The sequence below is a fragment of the Rhamphochromis longiceps genome, linkage group LG6 (genome assembly GCF_057381845.1).
Source record: "Rhamphochromis longiceps isolate RC_006_pf linkage group LG6, R_longiceps_female_GT1.1, whole genome shotgun sequence".
Taxonomy (NCBI): domain Eukaryota; kingdom Metazoa; phylum Chordata; class Actinopteri; order Cichliformes; family Cichlidae; genus Rhamphochromis; species Rhamphochromis longiceps.
The window spans coordinates 45,857,388-45,880,479 of NC_140562.1; the positions used below are offsets into that span (position 1 = coordinate 45,857,388).

The 23,092-nt window shown below is 45.3% G+C and overlaps 4 protein-coding genes across 4 annotated transcripts; 3 read left to right on the forward strand and 1 right to left on the reverse strand.

The window, feature by feature from the left end:
- The first annotated feature begins 583 nt into the window (after positions 1–583).
- acaa1 (acetyl-CoA acyltransferase 1) lies at positions 584–5,244 on the forward strand. Its single transcript, XM_085408215.1, has 12 exons — positions 584–869; positions 1,417–1,510; positions 1,599–1,656; positions 1,726–1,805; positions 1,882–1,924; positions 2,572–2,670; positions 3,020–3,100; positions 3,383–3,573; positions 3,646–3,825; positions 4,041–4,096; positions 4,826–4,971; positions 5,053–5,244. The coding sequence occupies exons 1-12, from the start codon at positions 684–686 to the stop codon at positions 5,126–5,128; spliced, it is 1,290 nt and encodes a 429-aa protein (XP_085264341.1). The 5' UTR covers positions 584–683; the 3' UTR covers positions 5,129–5,244.
- Positions 5,245–5,785: 541 nt separating this feature from the next.
- Positions 5,786–6,778, forward strand: LOC146668913 (E3 ubiquitin-protein ligase TRIM21-like). The gene is made up of 3 exons (XM_085408862.1): positions 5,786–5,834; positions 5,988–6,075; positions 6,382–6,778. Exons 1-3 carry the CDS (start codon positions 5,786–5,788, stop codon positions 6,776–6,778), a joined length of 534 nt encoding a protein of 177 aa, XP_085264988.1.
- Positions 6,779–13,080: 6,302 nt separating this feature from the next.
- On the reverse strand, positions 13,081–16,574 carry ppp3r1b (protein phosphatase 3 (formerly 2B), regulatory s1ubunit B, alpha isoform, b). Its single transcript, XM_085408248.1, has 5 exons — positions 16,550–16,574; positions 16,209–16,382; positions 15,815–15,874; positions 15,219–15,403; positions 13,081–13,128 (listed from the first exon to the last, which is right to left on the reverse strand). Exons 1-5 carry the CDS (start codon positions 16,572–16,574, stop codon positions 13,081–13,083), a joined length of 492 nt encoding a protein of 163 aa, XP_085264374.1.
- Positions 16,575–20,102: 3,528 nt separating this feature from the next.
- On the forward strand, positions 20,103–21,739 carry LOC146668915 (E3 ubiquitin-protein ligase TRIM21-like). The gene has a single exon (XM_085408198.1). The coding sequence runs from the start codon at positions 20,108–20,110 to the stop codon at positions 21,737–21,739; it is 1,632 nt and encodes a 543-aa protein (XP_085264324.1). The 5' UTR covers positions 20,103–20,107.
- The last annotated feature ends 1,353 nt before the right edge of the window (positions 21,740–23,092 follow it).

Consider the following 23,092-nt stretch of genomic DNA (forward strand, 5'->3'; position numbering starts at 1 on the left):
CTGAGGAGTACAAATACCTGGGAAGCATCTTTGACAACCTCCTGAGATTCTCTGCCAACACAGAGGAGATTCTCAGGAGGTGCCACCAACGGCTACACCTCCTTAGGAAACTCAACTCCTTTGGAGTCAGCACAGCCATCATCATGACTTTTTACGATGCCTTCCAGGGAAGCATCATGACCTTCTCCATCAGCCTTCATACAGGAACAGACTGCAGCACACTGCATCAGCGTGCTCTACAGTCATCGGCCTGTCAGAACTCTGGCAGGTTTTCAGCCAACAGGCCTCAGACAGGCAGCCAAAATCATCAACGACCCCTCTCACATTCTTCTCCCCGCATTTCAATGCTCCCCTCTGGGCGACGCCTCCGCTGCATTTCCTGCAGGACCGAGAGGAGGAGGAGCGCCACCTTTGTTATTATCTCACTCTTATTGCCTGTTTATGCCCTGGCCTTATCCTCATCGACATGCTGCTCTGTCGTATCTTAATTGGGGATAATTAAAATTTTCTGATTCTTTTCGTCTGACCTGATAAATCCGCTGCATGCGCGCGCACTGTTTGTCCCTCCGCTCCTCCCGTCCTGGCTTTACGAACCCGGATGTTGTTGGAGCGGACTCTGGGTTCAGAGTCCAGTCTGGAGCCGAACTCCGCTCCGCGAGTCTCCTCTCAGCTCCTCCGCCGTCATGCACAGGCTGAAGATCATTTCCGGACACCTGCGTCCCGGCGGCTCGTCGAACTTCAGGCGGGACTTACGGAGGTCGGACTGCGGCTCGGCGACAGCGGCGAGCAGTCGCAGCTCCCCGGAGGACGTGGTGGTGGTTCACGGCCGCAGGACCGCGATCGGAAAGGCCAAAAGGGGAGGCTTTAAGGTGAGTGCAGGTTACCTGCCAACTGTGGCGAAGGTGAGGCCAGAAAACCACGAAGTTTGCTTTACGGCCGTTTTTACGGTGATTTTCACTGGTTTTAAGCTGCAGTTCCGAGGAAACTTAATATGACGCCCAGTTAAGTCTCTTTATCATTAATCTTACTTTTTATTTCAGATTATTTTCTTTAGACGCGCTTTATTTAAGCAGGCGGCTTTAGGTTCAGAGCAGCTGTTGTTTGATCAGTTTTCTATTTAGAAACAAAGTTTACATGGATGTAAATACAAAGAAAATTCTCACAACAGTGTTTTATATATAAATTATTTGAATGTGTTGTTTGATATCACGCAGATTATTTTCTGTGAGGCTGACAGCGTGTGGTCAGGATGACCTTTGACCTCCAGTCACAGCGCCTCACTTTATTAATATTTTTAAGGTTGAAATTCGGGCTCAAAGTTTAAACGTGTTTTGCTGTGGTGGGCGCTGTGGGATCTTTATTTATTTTCTGCTTTGCTGTGAATAAAGTTCTGTTTAACTCTTTCCGCACCTCCAGGACACCACGCCTGACGAGCTGCTGAGCGCCGTGATGTCAGCCGTGCTGAAGGACGTCGGACTGTCGCCTGAGCGGCTGGGAGACGTCTGTGTGGGTGAGGCTTTGTCCTTCGCGTCTGCTCTGATGTGTCGGCTGACTCACCTGTCTGCAGGTAGGTGAAGATGTAACCTCTGTCTGTTCAGGTAACGTGCTCCAGCCCGGCGCCGGCGCACTGATGGCCCGAGTGGCTCACTTCCTCAGGTGAGTCTGACGCCTCTGACACTCTCCTGCTGTTTGTCTGCGCTCCTCACCGCTCCGTCCTCCTTTCAGCGGCTTCCCTGAGTCGGTGCCCGTCTACACGGTGAACCGGCAGTGCTCCTCCGGCCTGCAGGCGCTCTTTAACGTAGCAGGTAACGCCGCCGTGCTCCCACTAACCCAACCGCCCGGTTTTTACCCGAATGACCGAATTCTGACCCGTGTGTGCAGGAGCCATCAGGAGCAGAGCCATCGACCTCGGCCTCGCCTGCGGGTGGGTTTAACACTCGATCCAGATGTTGTTAAAAAATTGCTCAAGTAAAGCTGAGAGTTTTAAACATGAAGAATATTTTTCATGTAAACAGGTGAAGTTTAATTTTTTTAAATAAACACACATAATGAACTATTTTACTTTTCTTAGCTAATTTATGACATGTACTATGCCATCGATGTACGGAGGCCCAGTTCTGCCAATAATTACCTCATAATTCATTAAAATGTTTATTATAAACAGTGAGTGAGTAGATGGTCGTGGTTTTAAAAAGTCCAAATCTGTTTTCTTCCTCTAAAAATTCTTATTTGAAATAAAATTAAGGAGTCAGGAAAATTACAGGTTAGACACAAACAGTTAATTTAGATCTCTTTGAACTTTAATCTGACACAATAATAATAATAATAATAATAATAATAATAATAATAATAATAATAATAATAATATCTGAATTTATAAAAAGTCACATTTGATTTAAAAACTAAACATAAATTGATCAAAAGTACATTAAAGTGGACATACCATAATAATCCTGAGCAGATCACAGTCATGGTCATACACTGGGATTAAGCTCCTATGGCAGCGTGTGGACATGTTAACCGTTTTTATGACACACTGACAGAAGTGATGCGTTTCCTGTTTGTTTGCAGCGTGGAGAGCATGTCGCTGCGAGGGATCGGTAACCCGGGCGACCTGAGCTCCAGGCTGATGGACAACGACAAAGCCAGAGACTGCATCATTCCCATGGGGTGAGACGCTTTATAATTCCAGATGTTGTTTATGATCGTCGACGCGCCGAGCATCGGCGAATCAGATTGTAGATCCTGTCCAGCTGAAAGGAGGACGTTTCATAATTTATTGTTCCTGATTTCGCTGATAAACACTAATTATTCTCACACAGTGCTGCATGTGTGAGCAGACGTTCTGATCATAACCAGCTGCAGAATTTATCCTGAAGTGATTCAAAAATGAGTCGCGTCACTCCTGACAGGCGTCATTTTGTCGGTTACCGTCTATAAAAAGCTGAAATATGACTCCCAGCTGAAATGTTAACGGTTATTTTTGTCTTAACTGAGACGTGTCGTGTTTGTTCTGCAGCATCACGTCGGAGAACGTGGCAGAGAGGTTTGGCGTCTCCAGAGAGACGCAGGACGCCTTCGCGCTCCGCTCCCAGCAGAAGTAAGAACGTCTCAGCAACACGCAAGAATCTCCTGCTCCATATTTTCACTCCGCGCGTGACATAAATAATCCGCTCGGTCCATCCCCACTTTAAGGCCAGCCCCCTTTAACTTTCCTCTGATTGGCTGCCTGGAAGCCTCTGTCCCCTCTTCTGTGACATCACAGAGATGCAAGAGCAGAAAAAACTTGAGTGTTTAGAGCAGCCAAGTCAAACAAACTGACGCATGTTTAGGATTGTTTCTGTTTCCATTGCAACCAAATCCCGGTCCTTCCTCCACACAGTGCGGCGCGGGCGCAGAGGGCGGGTCTGTTCGACCACGAGATCGTCCCCGTTACCACCAAGTTTGTGGACGACGAGGGCAAAGAGCGTCAGGTGACGGTCAGCAGAGACGAGGGCGTGAGACCGGGGACGACGCTGGAGGGGCTCGCCAAACTGCGGCCGGCCTTCAAGCCCGACGGCAGCACCACAGCAGGTCAGAGTGCGGGCGGGGCCGCAGAATGAATCTCGCTCGGCCGTCAGGAGCTCACGTGCTCGTTTGTCTCAGGTAACTCCAGCCAGGTGAGCGACGGCGCGGCGGCCGTCCTGATCGGTCGCAGGTCTGCGGTCGAGGCGCTGGGTCTCCCGGTGCTGGGGGTCCTGAGGGCCAGCGCGGTGGTGGGCGTCCCTCCTGATGTGATGGGCATCGGACCGGCGTACGCCATCCCGGCAGCGCTGCAGCAGGCAGGTAGGAAGTGTTTGTACGCCGACGTGTCCTCCTCCGACTTCAGATTAAGATTCATGAAAGACGTAATTAACCCAGAGATCTTTGTTCCAGTATCGTTAGCATGTTTCCTACAGGTTCCTGCCTCCTCCTAAAGCTGGGAGGCGGGGCTTAGCTCACCCGTGAACGTGGAGGAAAGTGTGAGTTTGTCCAACATGTCTGAGTTCTTCTCTATGCAGGACTCTCTGTGGCGGATATCGATGTGTTTGAAATTAACGAGGCCTTTGCAAGTCAGGTGAGTTCAGAGACGACGTATCGCTTCAGGCAGGTAGCTACTCTCTCCAAACGAACACTCCTGCCAGCAGGGGGCAGCATGTGAGTCTATGTGTGTGTGTGTGTATAAACTCAATCCCTTTTTTAGTCTTATTGACGGGTCGCACACTGGCGTGGTGGGCAGCACGGTTGCACCACAGCGAGAAGGCGGGGCCTCTCCGTGTGGAGTCTCTGTCTGTGGGGGTTCTCTCCGGCTTCCTCCCACAGTCCAAACAGTCAGTGGGGTTAACTGGTGATTCTAAATTGCCCATAGGTGTGCGTGTGAATGGTTGTTTGTCTCTCTGTGTTGGTGGTGGATTGGCCACCTGTCCAGGGTGACCCCGCCTCTTGCCCTATGGTAGCTTGGATAGGCTGTTAAGGATACGTGGAAGAGAATGGATGGATGGTCTTACTGACCAATCAGAGTCAAGCATGATAACATTGTTTTTAAATAAATATCACAGTGACTCTGTGCGCCACCTTGTGGTACAGTGTTGCAGTACGGCCCGAGTTCAGCTTCAGTCAGTATCTCTTTAACACAGTACAGATAAAGTATGAAGTCATCAAAGCGTTTCCACATGCAGGAATTTACCCTTTGACCTCTCAGTCTCCAGACTTTGTTCATTTGCTTTTGTCTTTTTAAATAAAGATTATCACTTTAACCTTTGGCCTCCACCTCTGTCTCGCTGCTGGTGGTGGCGTTTCCTCTCAGGCGGTGTACAGCGTGGAGAAGCTGGGGATCCCGCCGGAGAAGGTGAATCCGAACGGTGGCGCCATCGCTCTGGGTCACCCTCTGGGCTGCACCGGCGCCCGGCAGGTGGTGACGCTGCTCAACGAGCTCAAACGCAGAGGCAGGAGGTCGGTGTCGACGGTCACGCGTTCGCCTCCTCGTACGTTTGAAAACGTGTTCTCACTGTCGCCCTCTTGTGTTCCCCGCAGGGCGTACGGCGTTGTGTCCATGTGCATCGGGACCGGGATGGGAGCTGCCGCCGTCTTTGAATACCCCGGAGCGTAGCTGCTCAGACTGACCCGTCGCCTGAAACGCATCGATCAGTCGAGGCCCGTCACGTGACCAATGGAGTCGCTTCTGTCTCGGTCGCCCTTCATGTTAAACTGTTGGAACATTTCTAACTGCAGCTGATTCCGTGCCTTTGTTTCCTGATCATTGATCATTGATAAATCAGCAAAGATCAATAACTCACATTTACTTCCTGCTAGCTGAGCTGCTCAGCACGACTGTGACATTCAGAGCTGCATCAGGTTCAGGTGTCTCGGTGACGCTCTGAAGGACCGATCCAAACCAGTGACTCTGCCTGTAATCTGTAAGAATAAAACATTTCCACATCACCTGATGTCTCTGAGGTCTCGACTGTTTAGACTTCACCGTCCCGTTTCGTGGTGTTCTCTTACCACCAGGGTGCGCCGTTAGTGAAACGTCACAGTTTTCACACTGAAGCATCATGGAGGTCTCGTGTTTATTCTCACCACCTCTGAGGTGGATGTGATCAGCCTGGGAGGAGCAGGTAACTTGGCAACGACGGGCATGTCCTAGCAGCGTGACTCTGAAGTGCTGGACTGTTTGTAGGTTTTCTCCCCAACAAACAACAATGTCGACGAAACGTTTTGCGCCATCAAAGGCAGCTGTGCAGCAGCACCTGAAAGGCAGAGGACGATGCTAACCATCGCACAAAAAGTTGGACTTCTCGCCATGCTAAGGGAAGGTAGAAGTTACTGTTCTTGCTTCCTCTACTTCCGTACCGTTGATTCGTTAATGTTGAATTCTCTGCAGCTGCTCTACTCTCATGTTCTGGACCTGAAAACAGGGTTTGACCTTTGGTTTCATCCTATAATACTGGACTCATTTTTCTACGTAGGTTTGAACTTTGAGAGTTTAAACAAGAAAGAAAAGTGTGACAATGTTCACGCCTGTCTGAGAAAAGAGTATAAAGTGTGCAGTGAGGGGTTTGACAGCCTTAAAACATCTATAATCATTGTAAAAAATAAAGTTGGCTACTTCGCGGATTTCACCTATCGCGGCTTATTTTTGGAGCGTAACTCCTGCGATAAACGAGGGACCGCTGTACCACCCTACCAAGTCTCTTGCCCTTTGACCCCCAAATTTTCTTGATCCGTCTCTGTCTTGAAAGAGTAGTTGTCAAACAGCTAACAGATCATCTGCAGAGGAATGGCTTATTTGAAGAGTTTCAGTCAGGTTTCAGAGCCCAGCACAGAAACTGCATTGCTGTCATCTCCCTTCTGATGTCTTAGTTCTTCGCTGCGATTTTACTTTGAAATTCAGGTTAAAGGAAAGACTGACTGGGATGTAGGAGTGGCCACAGAGTCGATCAACAGGACAAAGAGCATGTCAGTGAGCCCCGAGGACGGTCTCTGGACTGTGTGGCTGAGAGATGGAAGTGAGTACAAAGCTTGTGCCGCCCCTCCGGTCCGTCTCTGTCTCCGGTCTGGTCCTCAGAAGGTGGGGGTGTTTGTGGACTATGAGGAGGGTCTGGTCTCCTTCTATGACGTAGATGCTGCAGCTCTGATCTACTCGTTCACTGGCTGCTCCTTCACAGAGAAGCTCCACCCATATTTCAGTCCCGAGCTTAATGATGATGGTACGAACTCTGCACCACTGATCATCTGTCCTGTCAATCAAACTGAGTAGAGCTAAGAATTTTTACTTTATTAGCAGATTACTTTATATTACAATTATTGTATATTACATAATTATATCTTTTTCTTTTGAAAGAGAAACATGAAACTGATATTTTAATTAATCAAGGAGAAGGCAAATAAAAAATCTAACCAAGTATTTAAATAATGAAAAATAATTTTTGAAAAGTAATTTGTGCTCCAATTTTCTCCACTGCTGTGGGATCTTAAAGCGTTCACACAAACAGTTGGTCTTTGTGAGGTTTACTTTGCCTTTGCAGGCCAAAAACAACATAAAGAGGAGCAGCCTGCCGGCTGTTTGACTAATAAGACTGAGAATCATTTACAGAGACGAGTTCTCTGCACAACGTGGTCACAGAACACAGTCAGGACACTTTAAACAAAAAGAAAACTTAGTACAAGAAGTACTAAGAGATTAAACAGAGATAGAATATGATCCTGTGGAGCGCATACAGGTCAGGCTGAGGAGATCAGAAACTGTCCCATTACAACACATCGAAGATTTCCAGTAGCACCAGTGTAACAACATTGTATAATAAGAAAATTACAGACAAACATTTAGCTGGTTTAAGGGGTCATGTGGGCAATTATCATAGTGTAGTGTGGAAAGGTTTGACTAATGATTTTAAACTTACTGGTTTTTCCAAATGTCATATTGTGGTAAGTGAAAGTTTAAAGCAATGTTATATTTTAGCTTTCATATGACTTTAGTTTTCCAGCTGTGGTCAGTGATCTAAAGTTGCTGTTTCATGTCCATAAACACGATGAAGTACATTTATATTTTATTGTTATTATTTAGCAAAAACTGATTGTAAAACAAAACTAAATGGAATCTAAATATGTGACAAATGTGTAAATAAACACTAATGTTAAAATGAGTGAGCAGTGATTTCCCATCTACCGGCTCTAGCTGGGATAGGCTGCAGCCCCCCGGCGACCCCGACAAGGAAAAGTGGAAGAATATGGATGGGACAATGATTCCTTTGATGATTTGAGTAACAAATACTGAGAAGGAAAAATGTGTTTCATACACCAACAGTGTGAGCAAATTCTCATGGTGTATGTTGGTGAATTACAATTACATATATTTGGTGCCATTATTAGTTACTATTAATCTCTGTCTCTCTTCCACAGCATGTCTTTATCCTGTCTTCCTTCTCTCACCCCAACCAATCACAGCAGATGGCCCCGCCCCTCCCTGAGCCTGGTTCTGCTGGAGGTTTCTTCCTGTTAAAAGGGAGTTTTTCCTTCCCACTGTCGCCAAAGTGCTGCTCATAGGGGTCATATGATTGTTGGGTTTTCTCTGTATGTGTTATTGTAGGGTCGACCTTACAGTATAAAGCGCCTTGAGGTGACTGTTGTTGTGATTTGGTGCTGTGTAAATAAAACTGAATTGAATTGACCAGGCTGAAAGGGGGGGGAGAGAGAGAAAGAGAGCCTGCAAGAAGGGTCTGGTGCTGCTGAAGGCCAGGATGGTGGATGGACGTCCTACAGAAGAGGCTGATGAGGCTCAGAGAATGAAACATGTTAACAGACTTTGATGTCATTAATAGGTATACGCCTACTTACCAACTTTTAACCCTGTGGGGTTGACAGACGCACCAGCGCGTCCAAATCACATGACCAATTTAAGATGACATTTCAACAAGTTGCTGTCTCCAGTTCAACTTCTGTTGAAACTGGACTTCAAACTAAATGCTAATGTTTCTTCCTGATTTCTATCGTCACCTTCACTGCTGGAAGAAACTATAAAAATTGTGTTTCCTAAGGCCAAAGCTATCGAGCACTCTGCTTGTGGCCTAAATAAATGTCAAACAATCAAAAAATGATATGGCAACATGTGGCAATTGGTTGTATAGGAAGAGGGAGAAGTTTTAGGGGTGAGGGCGGCGAGAGAGAGAAATTTTGACTGTGCCACTGTTTCTGTGCCATATTGAATGATCTGGTTCATTTAAAATAAAGCAAATAATGATTGAACCTCAACCAAGTCAATGCCAAACTGTGCACGAGGGCTTTTCGCAGTGCAGGAGAGTACGTTTGATTTGAGAGATTTTTGTAATTTTACAGTTTTAAGCAAAGATGCATTTGATGATAATATGCACATTAAAGTGTGCAATTCAGTTTTGGCCTCCATAAAGTAAGAAAAAGAACGATAAGAATATAGGCCAGACAAATTTAAGCAGCCTGAGTTTGTTCAGTCATTATTTGAAATACAGCTATGGATCTTACACAAATTGCATCGTTTGTGTGATTTACTCTGCCTCACAGAAACCTGACAGCAGAATGACGATGTTAGTTAAACTCACTCAGGTGTTGCTGCTGAATATTCCATGCTTGGCTTTGACAGTCTGCACCACAATGTTTTCAAACACCGGTGTGCAATGAATCTTGGGATAGGATACACCTGACCCATCCTTTAGATCTGGGGGAAAGGAGGACACCTTTGTGTGTCATATGTGGAGTAGCCTTCAATTCTTCAATGTGAGGCCCTCAAACTGGGCCTACAAAAGGATGTGGCCCCTGACTCTGGCCCGTATCCTCATTTGAATCTGTCTGAAACAAGTACTTTATAGTAATGTGAGGAAGAAAAGATCTGACTGTCATATTACCTTTTGTCTGCAGTCCCCAGCTTCCCTTATTATACTCTATTTCAGAGACCCGTGCTCTAGTTCCACGCACCATGCGCGTTCCCCTCCTGTCTAGTTTCCACCTGTGTGTATTGTAAATAAAGTCTCGTCAAACTTGAGTCCTGCTGTCTGTATCTGCGCCGAGCTCCAGGTTAGGTACTGGCCTGCTGTGACATCTCCCTGCATACTTTTTCATTATTGCTTCTGACTACTCAGCCATCTAAAAGCTGACGTGTATCGTAAACCTACACATACGGTTCAGTATTTAAGGCTTGAGTTGAACAATAACTTCCACATTTTATATTTTTGTGTCAGAAAACTTCAGAGTTTCTAAAATCTGAGTTGACTGTTCTGGAGAAGAAGAGGAGATGCAGTGACACCCCCATGATGTTTCTTCAGGAGATCGTCAGTGCAAATGTTCCTGGTCTGCTCCTGTGAATGTGACTATCAAAGTGTGCCATTATTTATGGGGAAATAATGTAAAAGTGTTCAGTCGCTCAGGTCCTGCTCTGAGACTGAGAAGCTTCACTTGTCTGTGAACACTTCACTCTGTTGCTCCATCAGTGGCAGGAATAGTTAGGGTCATATATATTTAGACAGTGACACAAGTTTTGTTTTTTTACCTGTTTATTTCAATTATAGTTATATGATGGACATGAACATAATGTGTAGACTGTCAGCTTTCATTTGAGGGCATCCACATTCAAATGGGACGAAGGGTTCGGGAGTTTCAGCTCCCTAAAATGTGCCAACCTCTTTTTAAAGGGACCAAATGTAATTGGACACCTAACTCAAAGGCTACTTGATGTGCAGGTGTGGGCAATTCCTCTGTTATGTCATTATCAGTTAAGCAGATTTAAAGGCCTGGAGTTGATTTGAGTTTTCGTGCTTGCATTTGAAAGATTTTGCTGTGAACAGACAACATGAGGTCAAATGAGCTCTAAGTGCAGGTGAAACAAGCCATCCTTAAGCCGGGAAAACAGAAAAAAACTATCCAAGAACTTCCTACAATATTCAGAGAGGCAGAATCTTTGAGAAAGAAAGAAGGCACTGGTGAACTCAGCACCTGAACATCCACACAAGACAGCAGTGGTGGATGATCGCAAAATCATTCCACGGTGAAGCCAACCAAGTGAACAACACTCCAGGAGGTTGTACCGATATCCAAATCTACCATAAAGAGAAGACTGCATGAAAGTAAACACAGACAGTTCACTGCAAGGTGCAAGACACTCATACACAGGGATGGGTATTGATAAGATTTTCACTATTCCGATTCCATTTTCGATTCTATTTAATGATTCGATTCTTTATCGATTCTTTTTTAAAAAGGAGAACACTAAGGTCGATTAGCTTAGAACTTTGTTTTATATCTTCTCTTTGAACAAGATAGAAATTTAGGAGTAACATGGCCTTACAAACCCAGCAGTGAGATCTTAAGAGATCCACAGCCTACGGCTCTTCAATGTGGTGTCACAGGGTCCCCGGGAAAAACATTGTAAATGTAAAATAATAAAATAAATATTCTTCTGTAGCAATAACAAAGTGTAACATAAATTATTCTGTAGCAATTACACAAGAATATCCAGTAATGTCCCTGCCTACAATTAAACACATTCACTTACTGAAAATCATCTGCTGTGGCAAACGGGTGCAAGACTTTGACCACAAACTCAGTCACTGCTCGGTGACATTCGTCTATCCCGGCCTGAAAGGAGACGCTACCGGTAGACTGCAGCAAGAACTGCCAGCATCTGAGCCAGACTCTGTCTGTCTCATCATCACGGTCACCTAAATGCACAGTAATGGCAGGTTTGTAATAAGGCAGATCGCACTAACATAATATGCACTGTTAGTTGATTATTTACCTGCCGCATTAACGGGAGAGGACGTGCAAACGTTACCGCAGCTGCTGGGTTGAGATTCACGAGTCCGGAATTAAAAACACGACATTCATTTAAGGTCATCGCGTGTTTTTTGCATATTCGTAGTGTTTCCTCCCTTAAATGAAGCATCTACTTTGCAAGTATTGCAAGTTGCCCTGTTGTCATCCACTCTCGTAAAGTATAACCAAACTTTTGATCGTTTGAGCCGCCATGTTTCCTGTCAGGTAAATGACGCTCCGCAACGCGGTGACGTCATTCAGGGCGACTGGAATCGATAAGGGAATCGTTTGCAAAAATGGCAAACAATCCCAAGGAATTGAAACAGTGGGAACCGGTTCTTGTTGAGAACCGGTTCCCACTGTTTTCGATACCCATCCCTACTCATAAACCTCAAGAACAGAAAGGCTAGATAGGACTTTGCTAAAAAAGAAAACCTAAGAAAAGCCAGCACAGTTCTGCAAAAACACTTGTGTTTCCTGATGATGTGACACAGGCCTGAAGCAGCTGAGTGAATTCTGAGCTGTTTAGAGACAGACTGTCTGCTCACATCCAGCTAAATTGGAATAGACCATGTGCACGTTAGCATATGCTACTTCCGGTGCGGAAACTCCTGTGGGGAGCTGTGTTTCCGGTGTCCTATTCGCGCCTGGTTTACGGTCCAAAACAAGTTAAGCAAATGAATGAATCAAGCGGCGATTTACATTTCTCTAGATGTCTCGGGCATTTACCCAACATATCTGTAAATGATGTTCATCGACTTGTCGATATCTTTCCCCCGCGCCTCAGAGCAAAAGAGAAAATGCATTCAAATGTTATATTTCTCAGCTGTCTCTCATTTATCGCGGGTGTTATGTTCTAAAAATAACCAGCGAGAGGTGAAATCAAGGAGCCAATTTTATTTTTTGATGGTGCAAAACGTTTGGTGGACATCGTGGACATACAGCACTGCACTTCAGTCACACTGCTAGCATCGATGCAGCGATTCTGTACAGGAGAGACGGAGGAGATCGTCTGCAGCGATCAGGACGCAGGACACAATGTGACGTAAAAAAAACAAAGCATGCAAACTCAAACAATCAAAAAATGATATGGCAACATGTGGCAATTGGTTGTATAGGAAGAGGGAGAAGTTTTAGGAGTGAGGGCGGCGAGTGCCACTGTTTCTGTGCCATATTGAATGATTTGGTTAATTTAAAATAATGCCAATAATGATTGAAGCTAAACCTGGGCGTTTCACTTGTCGACGACTAAACATAGGACAGAAAAGCAAACAGCAGCAGAAAGCTGGTGCAGTAAAGGCTGGGAGAGCAGCAAAAGTAGGAAACCCAGCATCTGGTGGTGTCCGTGACTTCAACACTTAAGGCCTTTGCCAGCAAAGGGTTTTGAATAAAGTAATAGAAATTATCAATTTATTTTCAGTTATTTAATTTTTCCAAATACTTTTGAGCCTGAAACGAAGGCATTGTGTTAAAATACTTTAGTTTCTCATATTTTTATGCGGTCATTTTGTCCAACACACTGAATTAAAGCTGAACGTGTGCACTTCACCTGCATCAGAGCTGTTTCATTTAAAATTCATTGTGGTAATGTACCAACATTAGAAAATTTGTCTCAATCCAAATATTCATGGACCAAACTGTAAGTCTGTCAGCTCACTAAAATAAAAACAAACACCTTCAGATCCTGAAGGATGCATAAAACAAACAGCCCGGTGGAGCTAACAGAGCGGCAGGAACAGCTGGATGACTCCTGTGAACGGACGAAGGATAAACAAGAGGCTGTCAGATGTCCACAACCATCGTTTTGTGAATGTCCAATCCTCCCGCCACCTGCAGGAGACAACAGGAAGTGATGTCACACACTGTTTTTTCTTGTTTTTAACTGAATCGACTCTGTAAACAGAGGAGGCCCCGAGAGCTCCGTGAACTAACAGAAAGATTTTAAAGGTAATTCTGTGTTGATCTGGGAGCCGATGAGGTGACTTCAGTTCTGTGGGCGTCAAACAGACCTGTGAGGGTTCTGGATTCGAAATGAGCTGAAGAGGTCCTGCTGGTGCTGTAGAGCAGCGGTCCCCAACCCCGGGCCACGGACCGGTACCGGGCCGCGAGAGCCGAGGCTCGGGTGAGAAGTTTATGGTTTTCAGGGTTTTATTGTGAACTTGGTTTCCCTGGGTCTTATTTTGAAAGAACTGTTTAAACGTTACCATAGCGACCAGCAGAGATGGACAGTAACGCGTTACTGTAATCTGATTACTTTTTTCGAGTAACGAGTAAAGTAAGGGATTATTATTGCAAAAACGGTAATTAGATTACTGTTACTTTCCCGTAGGAACGCTGCGTTACTGCGTTACTAAAACCGTGATTTTTTTTTTTTTGCGAGAATGTCTCATGACAGTGACGTAAGCGAGTGCGACGTTCGTGACAACAGCTGTGTGCAGATCAACAATGGATCACATATCGATTGTGGGAGAGAGTATGAGCGTGCAGAGTTTAAAGCGTGGAAGCACTGACCTTACTTTGAGTTTGATTCCATAAAAAGTGACAAAAACATTAGTGTCCGCTGTGCGTGGGAAGAAAACTTCTTTTTACAGCGAAAAAACCCCTAAACTTCCAACAAGCACCGAGTAGCTACGACGTAATGGGAAACTCACAGAGAAACTCGCGGATTCTTCCACTGACCGCGGCACACCTGCACCAGGGTAAACCTCCGCCTACCCCACTCCTGCTTTACAGGTGAAAATAGAGTAACAGGACCGCTGAGTCTTTGACTTTATTTATTTTCTGCTGTGTTTTACTTGCATCTATTTGAAAGACTGAGTGTAAACACAAAAAATATTTTATTTTATGTGCTGGAATGTGCAGAAAATAGGTTTAAATGTTAAACTAATTTCTTCCAGTCAGAGAATGTTGCATATAATAAAATTTTTGCTTGATGCTTAAAGTTAAAAGATTAAAACTAATAAAACAAGTTTTAAAAAGAGACTTTTCCATTTGATTACATTTTGTATGATGATTATGCAGAAAAAGTAGAATTGGGCTGAAAGATCTATCGCTTTATCACCTATTCAGGGTGTAAATCGTGTTTTTAAAAAGTAACTAAGTAACTAAGTAATTAATTACTTTTGAAAATAAGTAATCAGTAAAGTAACGGGATTACTTTTTTGGGGAAGTAATCAGTAATTAGTTACTGATTACTTTTTTCAAGTAACTTGAGCAACACTGGCGACCAGACAGCATTAAGGGCAGAGAGGAGGACGCTGCTAATAAAGTTACACAATCACACAGTGAATTCATGTTTATCATTATATTTACAGAACACCAGTTTCTGTCTCGGTTGAATCATTTTAATTTGTTGTGTTTGTCTGCGACACCTTAAAGGCCGGTCGGTGAAAATATTGTCAGACATAAACTGGTCAGTGGCACAAAAAAGGTTGGGGAGCGCTGAGTTAGATAATCCTGCAAGTACAGCTTCACGATGTTCTTCCCTAAGCGACCTTCTCGGGTCTTTACTGTTGGAGCTTTCTCAGAGTCAGTTTCTAACTTTTGATGCATGTTTTGAGCCGTGCTGGTCGCATGCACGCACACATGTGTTAGCACCATAACTCTGTCCTGGACCCAGTTTGCACTTCAACATCCTTTTTGACCTTTCATACAATAAATCTAGAAGTAATGGCCGTATCTGCAGCCCTCCTCCCTGCACATGAACTGAGATCAGCTGATTGAAGCCCAAATGTTTCATGTTTCTTTCTTTCTATTTGCTCCTCATTCAGGTAACTGAAGAACCTTTATAGCAGTTTTAAGTATAACACTTTACTGCATTACTAGGAAACGTAACGTGGTTGTAGCACAGATTACGGCGCGTTGCTTTGGTGCAGACTCCAGTTTGAGTCCAGGTGGTGAAACGAGTCACAAAAACTCACCGCGCAGAACTCCTCGAAGGAGATTCTGCCGTCTCCGTCTTTGTCGGCGCCTATGATAGTTTTGTCGACGATCTGCTGCAGCTGTGTGTCTTTCAGGTTGCTTCCCACCATCGTCTTTAGGACCTGGAAGAGTTCTCCATTGGAGATGTAACCGTCTTTGTCCATGTCGTAGATCCTAAAGGCAACTGAGGCCAAAGAAAATCACAGAGGAAATGTGAAGGTAAGTTTCAGTTCGATTCCATGTTATTTATGGTAAATGGCCTGTATTTATATAGCGCCTTACGCTAAGGACCCCAAAGCGCTTTACACACCCAGTCATCCACCCATTCACACACACATTCACACACTGGTGATGGCAGCTACATTGTAGCCACAGCCACCCTGGGGCGCACTGACAGAGGCGAGGCTGCCGAACACTGGCGCCACCGGGCCCTCTGACCACCACCAGTAGGCAACAGGTGAAGTGTCTTGCCCAAGGACACAACGACCGAGACTGTATTTATGTAGCACACAATCAAAACAACAACATTCGCCTCAAGGTGTTTAAAAATCGAGCATAGTTTATGAACCATGATGGTTAAAGCTGAAGTGCTTACAACGCAGCCGCTGCTCCTTGTTTCCTTTCACGCTGAACTGAAAGACTCCTTCAATGAACTCTGTGGAAAAGGAAAATCATCACTGTTGTTGTTTAAGGCTGAAGAACAAGAAGATCAAAAGGTCTGAGATACGATCGTCTCCACGCAGAGACAAAACGCTCCGAGAACAAACCGAACGGCTCGGTGCCTGCTGGGTAATCCTGCACACGTTGTGTTCATCGATTAATTATATGACTCAGCGGATCAGAGATGATATAAATGTCAAACCTGGACTGAGTAACTGAATCATGAGGATATTATTGACTGTAAAAAGGTGTCAAACTGTATCTGTGTGATAGCGATGAGGCTGTAACGGCTGAGCTGCTGTTCGTCTTCTGTAAAAACTCTTTCGCACCTCTGAAGTCGACTTCCCCGTTTTCGTCGGTGTCGAATATATCGATGACTCGCTGCACGAGGGGGTTCTGCTGGAGCTCTGGCAGGGACATGAACTCCTCCACGCTCAGGGATCCGGAGTCATCCAGGTCGAGTTTCTTAAATCTCCTTCCCAGCCTCTTAATCTGATTAGCGTCTGAAATGAAACACAGAGAGAGAGAAGGTGGTTTCTAGAGGAGATCACATGACCAGAGGCTGTCTGTCAGCTCTACCAGCAGAGGACACGCCGCAGTTTAAACACCTGTCGTCCACCTGTCGTCCACCTGTGCCTCACTTCCTGCCTCTTCATCCTGTCAGACTTACCGGCTGCCTGCTTGGTGCTGCCCATGGCTGCTGGCTGGACTTCACGGCTGTAACGGCTGTGCTGCGGGAGCTCCCGGTGCCTCGCTCTAAGCCCTAACACCCGGTCATGTGACACATCTTTCAACACTAATCACTCTGCTGATGACCACGAACTGAGCGTGCTCAGAAGGAACAGGGCAGCCCGGCACTCCACGTCAGGAGATGATCTCACACACAAGAGCAAAGAAACTAGAACACTTTAAATAATCACATCTGATTAAATGCAGAAACTTTAACATGTCCTTTCTTTGGTCTCTGACTCTGAACGCCTCCACGATGGGACAGGCGTTGTTGTGCGTCTGCTGTGGTGAAACTGCAGCGGCCTGAAGGTGGACCACACGATGAACCAGAGATTTCACCACACACGCTTTAAAGAAAAGAAAAAAAGCAAACGTCCTTCACCGATATGTAGTTCTAACTATTAAAATATGTCCAAAGGTGTGACGATTACCTGTTTTTGAATTACTTGAACTGTACAGCTGATACCGTGAAAGTGTTCGACTCGTATATCCACTGATGAACGTATGAAGAGTCCCATATTACCTACATGTTGATGCTAGGCTCCTCTTTAAATAAACCTTTATTTAAAACTACATTGAACACGTGTGAATTCAGCTCACAGCAGAAACAAGCTGCAGCTCTACGTTACAGTCAGGACAAACCACATCAGGAGAAGTTTTGTTGTTTGTTTAAATCCTGAAGGCTCTGCATCACAGAACTGAGCTGAATATTTTGATTGGTGGGCTAGCTGAAGATGACGTGCTGCTTGGGGTCCAAGCCAGTGGGGGGTCCAGAGGGATAACATTCAGGCCTCAGCTGACCTGCATCCAGTGTTTGTTCTGATCCCATCATCGCCATAAATTAACTCCATGTATTCACAAATCAGAAGGAGGAAACAAACTCTGACAAAAATTAAATGTTGGTTTAATAACAGCTCTGATCAGACTGCATTTGCTGGACATAGAAAAACCCGTTTACAGTACAAAGTTTGTGACCTCGAGGACAGAAAAATAAAATACTCTTTAAATCCAGATGGGCTGAGACCCTCATTAGTGTGTGATGGTTAACCATACAACACGCCTCACCCGTCCAGCCTGGGCGTGTTCTAATCCGACCTTTGCTCCTTGTTGATAAATATAAACCATAAAATCATAAAAAAAAGGGTGAGGAGGAAAGAAACCCTGTGAAAAGCTGCAGTCAAGTCCAGTTTGTCTCTAAACGAAGATTCACAGGAACGTCACACTGAGTCCATCACGTTCATATTCTGAGCCTCACAGCAGATTCTGTCCACTGGTGAGAACAGAGGTGAGTACAGACGATCGTGTTCGCACTGTTCGCACTGCAGGCAAGTCCAAACCAAACGTGAGTCCTCCTCTGTCTGTGGCAGACTGCTGGCTGACTCCTGGCATGGTAAGTGGTAAGTTATCCAGATATGGGCCAGGACTGGCATAGTTTGGTGTATGTGGCCCAGGCCCATAGAAAACAGGTCTGGCCCGGATCCGGCATCAAGCTGGCACTTCTGACTGACTGGTGTCGTGGCAGGGTGTATGTCAGCCAGATGTGGGCCAGGTCTGGCAATGATGGCACTATTTATGCTCCTATTTTAGTTAGAAGACCCAAATGCCATGTTGCAATACTATACTGCTATGGTAGCCAATGTTTCAAATGCAGGTTTGACAGGTTTGTGAGTGTACACTTTATCCAAAACCTAGAGACGGTTTTGCCACCAGGTGGCTGTAGCTCAGGAGGTAGAGCAGGTCACCTACTGATCGGCAGGTTAGTGGTTCAAGAGTGTGAATGTGTATGAATGTAGTGAGGAAGCACTCAGTTTAGAGAAAGCGTGTGATTGGGTGAATGTGGCATGTTGTATAGAGCGCTTTGAGTGATCTGGGAGAGTAGAAAGGCGCTATAAAAGAATCAGTCCATTCACTGTCTGAACAGAGTTTCGTCATCTTCCTTATCACTATTATGTTCCGGCACATGTTGTTATTACTTGGATTGATTAAGGTACACATTAGGCTGACATCTGGGGCCAGAGCTGAAACTGTTCTGGGCCAGCACAGGACTGCCAGTGTGTCTGCAACTGGCCTTGTGCTGGCCCATGTGTGGGCCACCAAAGGGCCGTCATTCTTTGCCGTGTGTGGGCCAGATCCGGGCCATATTAATGAAACTACACTTGCAAGAACAGCAAAGGGCTCACGTACGAGGACAGGACACCTCTGGGTTCTTTAACAACATCAAACAACTCAGTGTTCCAACATCTGGAAGAGGCTGCAGAGTTCATGTTGTATGTGAATCCACTTGCCATAATAACCACAATGCATCTGTGATGTTTATTGGCTTAATGGTGGCCTCTCTCAGAGGCAGTGGTAAAACATTGTCAGATTATGAGAGACAAGCCTGGGCTGTATTATAGATCACAGTAAGTTAAAGTTTAACAGTTTAGCTTGTTATTATATATAGCTCTGGTTGTACCAGAGCGCTGTGCCTCCTTTTGCCACTAGGTGGCAGGTTCCTTAACATGTGGCTGTTTTTATAGGCAAGGTGTGTTCCTCGTGTAATCTGTCTGTGTTTAGGTTTCACTGGTTTTATTCACAGTCGTTTTTGAGTTGTTTCTATGTGTGCTAGCTGTAGGATGTTAGATGTCTCCCCTAACACACATTCACAGACGCTGAGTGAGGTCTGTGGTGTGTTTTTGATTCTGAAAGGATTTGGTGGAGCACTTTGGGACTTTGTTTTTATGTTATTTTTTTCTTCACCTGAGGGTTCTTATTGTTTGTGTGGTGCCATTGCCGGTAGGAGGAGAGGATCAGTGATGGTCACCCAAATACCCACATATGGCAAGAGCAGAGTTTTGCTGTTGCCTGAATCAAATACACAGAAACCAAGGATATGTTGTCTGGCAGTGACACCAATAGCAGGAACCCCCAACATCCTTCTCACACTGAGGAATTAGAGGACAGAGGACTGCTGAGACTCTTGGACCGTAATTGTATTAACAGACCTCTCTGCATTGAATCATATCTGTTATTAACCTCTGTCTCTCTTCCACAGCATGTCTTTATCCTGTCTTCCTTCTCTCACCCCAACCAATCACAGCAGATGGCCCCGCCCCTCCCTGAGCCTGGTTCTGCTGGAGGTTTCTTCCTGTTAAAAGGGAGTTTTTCCTTCCCACTGTCACCAAAGTGCTTGCTCATAGGGGGTCATATGATTGTTGGGTTTTTCTCTGTATGGATTATTGTAGGGTCTACTGTACAATATAAAGCGCCTTGAGGCAACTGAAGTTAGGGAACTTGTGAGTTTTAAAGGGTACGATCATGAAACCGTTCCTGTAATAGAACAATCTGAGGACATAATGAGTAAGCACATGAAGTTGTCAGGATGGGCATCTGTCACATCTGTCAGAACTGCTACGTTATGACTACAACCCTAACACTTGTTCCTTACTTTTAAAATATGAAATGTAAACAAAATTTCAAATAAGATGCATTTCCTTTCTTTCTCCCTTAGAGTGCAGAAATGTCTGCAGCCACCAATCTACAGTCTGAAGATCAGTTTCTGTGCTCCATCTGTCTGGATGTGTTCACTGATCCAGTCACCACATCATGTGGACACAACTACTGCAAAAACTGCATCACTCAGCACTGGGATGTTAATGACAGCTGCCAGTGTCCCAAGTGTAACAAGGTGTTCAAGACAAGGCCTGAACTTCATGTTAACACTTTGCTGTCTGAGATGGTTGCTCAGAGACGTGAATCTCAGCAGAAAGCCAGCAGCAGCAGCTCAGAGCAACAAGCTGCCAAACCAGGAGAAGTTCCCTGTGACGTCTGCACTGGAACCAGACTGAAGGCCCTGAAGTCCTGCCTGGTGTGTCTGACCTCCTACTGTCAGACTCACCTGGAGCCTCATCTGACAGCTACAAGTCTGAAAAGACATCAGCTGATTGAGCCTGTGGAGAACCTGGAAAGCAGGATGTGTAGGAAGCACGATAAACATCTGGAGCTGTTCTGTAAGACCGACCAGACATGTGTCTGCATGCTCTGCTCTGTTCTAGATCACAAGGCTCATGAAGTTGTTCCTCTGAGAGAAGAATATGAAGGAAAGAAGGCAGAGCTGGAGAAGACAGAGGCTGAGATTCAGCAGATGATCCAGAAGAGACGACTGAAGATTCAGGAGATCAAAGAGTCGGTGAAGATGAGGAAAGATGCTGCAGACAGACAGAAAGCAGAAGGTGTTCAGGTCCTCACGGCTCTGATGGAGTCTGTTGAGAGACGCCTGAAGGAGCTCATAAAGGAGATCGAAGACAAACAGGAAACTACAGAGAAACAGGCTGAAGGACTCATCAAAGATCTGGAACAGGAAATCTCTGAGCTGATGGAGAGAAGATCTGAGGTGGAGCAGCTCTCACACTCTGAAGACCACCTCCACCTCCTCCAGAGCTTCTCCTCCCTGAAAGCTGCTCTATGCACCAAGGACTGGACAGAGGTCAGAGTCCGTCCACCATCATATGAGGGGACCGTGGGGAGAGCTGTGGAGACACTCAGGAAAGACATGAAGAAGCTGTTTGAGGCTGCAGAGCTGAAGAGGGTCCAGCAGGATGCAGTGGACGTGACTCTGGATCCTGATACAGCAAATCCTTATCTCATCCTGTCTGATGATGGAAAACAAGTGAATCATGGTGATGTGAGGAAGAAACTTCCGGACAACCCAGAGAGATTTTCTTACTGTGTTTGTGTTTTAGCAGAGCAGAGTTTCTCTTCAGGCAGATTTTACTTTGAGGTTCAGGTTAAAGGAAAGACTGACTGGGACTTAGGAGTGTCCACAGAGTCGATCAACAGGAAGGGAAACATCAGACTGATTCCTCAAAATGGTTTCTGGACTGTGTGGCTGAGAAATGGAAGTGAGTACAGTGCTTGTGCCGCCCCTCCAGTCCGTCTCTGTCTCCGGTCTGGTCCTGAGAAGGTGGGGGTGTTTGTGGACTATGAGGAGAGTCTAGTCTCCTTCTATGACGTAGATGCTGCAGCTCTGATCTACTCGTTCACTGGCTGCTCCTTCACAGAGAAGCTCCACCCGTACTTCAGTCCTGGGCTTTATCAAGGTGTGAAAAACTCTGCACCACTGATCATCTGTCCTGTCAATCAAATTGAGTAACAACGTATTTGAATTGATGAGATGATTTATTTTCATTAAAGGGAATAAATAATCAGGTCCTGTTTGCATGCTTTTATTTTCTAAGCATTCTCATTACTAACAGTGTTTTTAACTGATGTCCTCCCTTAGAAGGGGCACCACATTGATGTAATACACTCAAAAAGCTACATGAAGAATTGTTTCGTTTCATAACATGTAACAATTCTCAAGAATAGTAACAAAAGGTAGCTGATGTCATAGCATGTCATTGTCTTCATGGTCTGCAGAAAATGATGTGTGTTAATTTTTTTTAGTGTAACTCATATCATGTAAAAATGTCTTATTTTGGGGTATTTTGTGTCTTTACCCACATAGCAAAATTGGTATGGCCTGGATCTGGCCCACGCAATGTGCTTACACATGGCCCAGACATGGCAAAGAATGACGGCCCTTTGGTGGCCCAGATCTGGTTTGCCAGATGTGGCCCATACATGGGGCAGCACAAGGCCAGTTGTAGACACACTGCTAGCCCTGTGCTGGCCTAGAACAGTTTCAGCTCTGGCCCCAGATGTCGGCCTAATGTGTACCTTAATTAAGCCATGTAATAAGAACATGTGCCGGAACATAATAGTGCAAAAGTAAGATGACGAAACTCTGTTCAGACAGTGAATGAACTGATTCTTATATAGCGCTTTTCTAGTCTCCCAGATTACTCAAATTGCTCTATATAACATGATATATTCTCAATCATACGCTATCTGTAAACTGAGTGCTTCCTAACTACATTCATACACATTCACACTCTTGACATGCAGCCTGGAGGATCACACAGAGATCGAACCACTAACCTTCTGAATCAGTGGGTGACCTTCTCTACCTCCTGAGCTACAGCCACCTGGTGGCAAACATGAGTAAACCCTCACTAGGTTTTGGATAAAGTGTACACTCACAAACCTGTCAAACCTGCGTTTGAAACATTGGCTACCATAGCAGTATAGTATTGCAACATGGCATTTGGGTCTTCTAACTAAAATAGGAAAATAGGAACATAAACAGTGCCATCATTGCCAGACCTGGCCCACATCTGGCTGACATACACCCTGCCATGACACCAGTCAGTCAGAAGTGCCAGCTTGATGCCGGATCCAGGGACGACCTGTTTTCTGTGAGCCTGGGCCACATACACCAAACCACAATCATGCCAGATGTGGCATGCTATCGCATAAACAGTGCTATCTACACCAGGCCTGGCCCATATCTGGATGACATACGTCTTATCATGCCAGAAGTCAGTCAGCAGTGCCGGCTTGATACCAGATCCGGGCCAGACCTGCCTGTTATGTGGGTATAAGCAGTTTTAGTATTTTAATGAAA

Coding starts and splice junctions, on each gene's coding strand:
- LOC146668913 (XM_085408862.1), top strand. CDS start 5,786: ATGCTAACCATCGCACAAAAAGTTGGACTTCTCGCCATGCTAAGGGAA. Junction 5,835..5,987: donor TCTCGCCATGCTAAGGGAAG/GTAGAAGTTACT, acceptor TTTTCTACGTAG/GTTTGAACTTTGAGAGTTTA. Junction 6,076..6,381: donor TATAAAGTGTGCAGTGAGGG/GTTTGACAGCCT, acceptor CTGATGTCTTAG/TTCTTCGCTGCGATTTTACT.
- LOC146668915 (XM_085408198.1), top strand. CDS start 20,108: ATGTCTGCAGCCACCAATCTACAGTCTGAAGATCAGTTTCTGTGCTCC.
- ppp3r1b (XM_085408248.1), bottom strand. CDS start 16,574: ATGGGCAGCACCAAGCAGGCAGCCG. Junction 15,875..16,208: donor CGGGGAAGTCGACTTCAGAG/GTGCGAAAGAGT, acceptor CCTTTTCCACAG/AGTTCATTGAAGGAGTCTTT. Junction 13,129..15,218: donor CCTTCGAGGAGTTCTGCGCG/GTGAGTTTTTGT, acceptor TGTCTCCTGCAG/GTGGCGGGAGGATTGGACAT.
- acaa1 (XM_085408215.1), top strand. CDS start 684: ATGCACAGGCTGAAGATCATTTCCGGACACCTGCGTCCCGGCGGCTCG. Junction 1,806..1,881: donor GGCGCTCTTTAACGTAGCAG/GTAACGCCGCCG, acceptor CCGTGTGTGCAG/GAGCCATCAGGAGCAGAGCC. Junction 4,097..4,825: donor ACGAGGCCTTTGCAAGTCAG/GTGAGTTCAGAG, acceptor GTTTCCTCTCAG/GCGGTGTACAGCGTGGAGAA.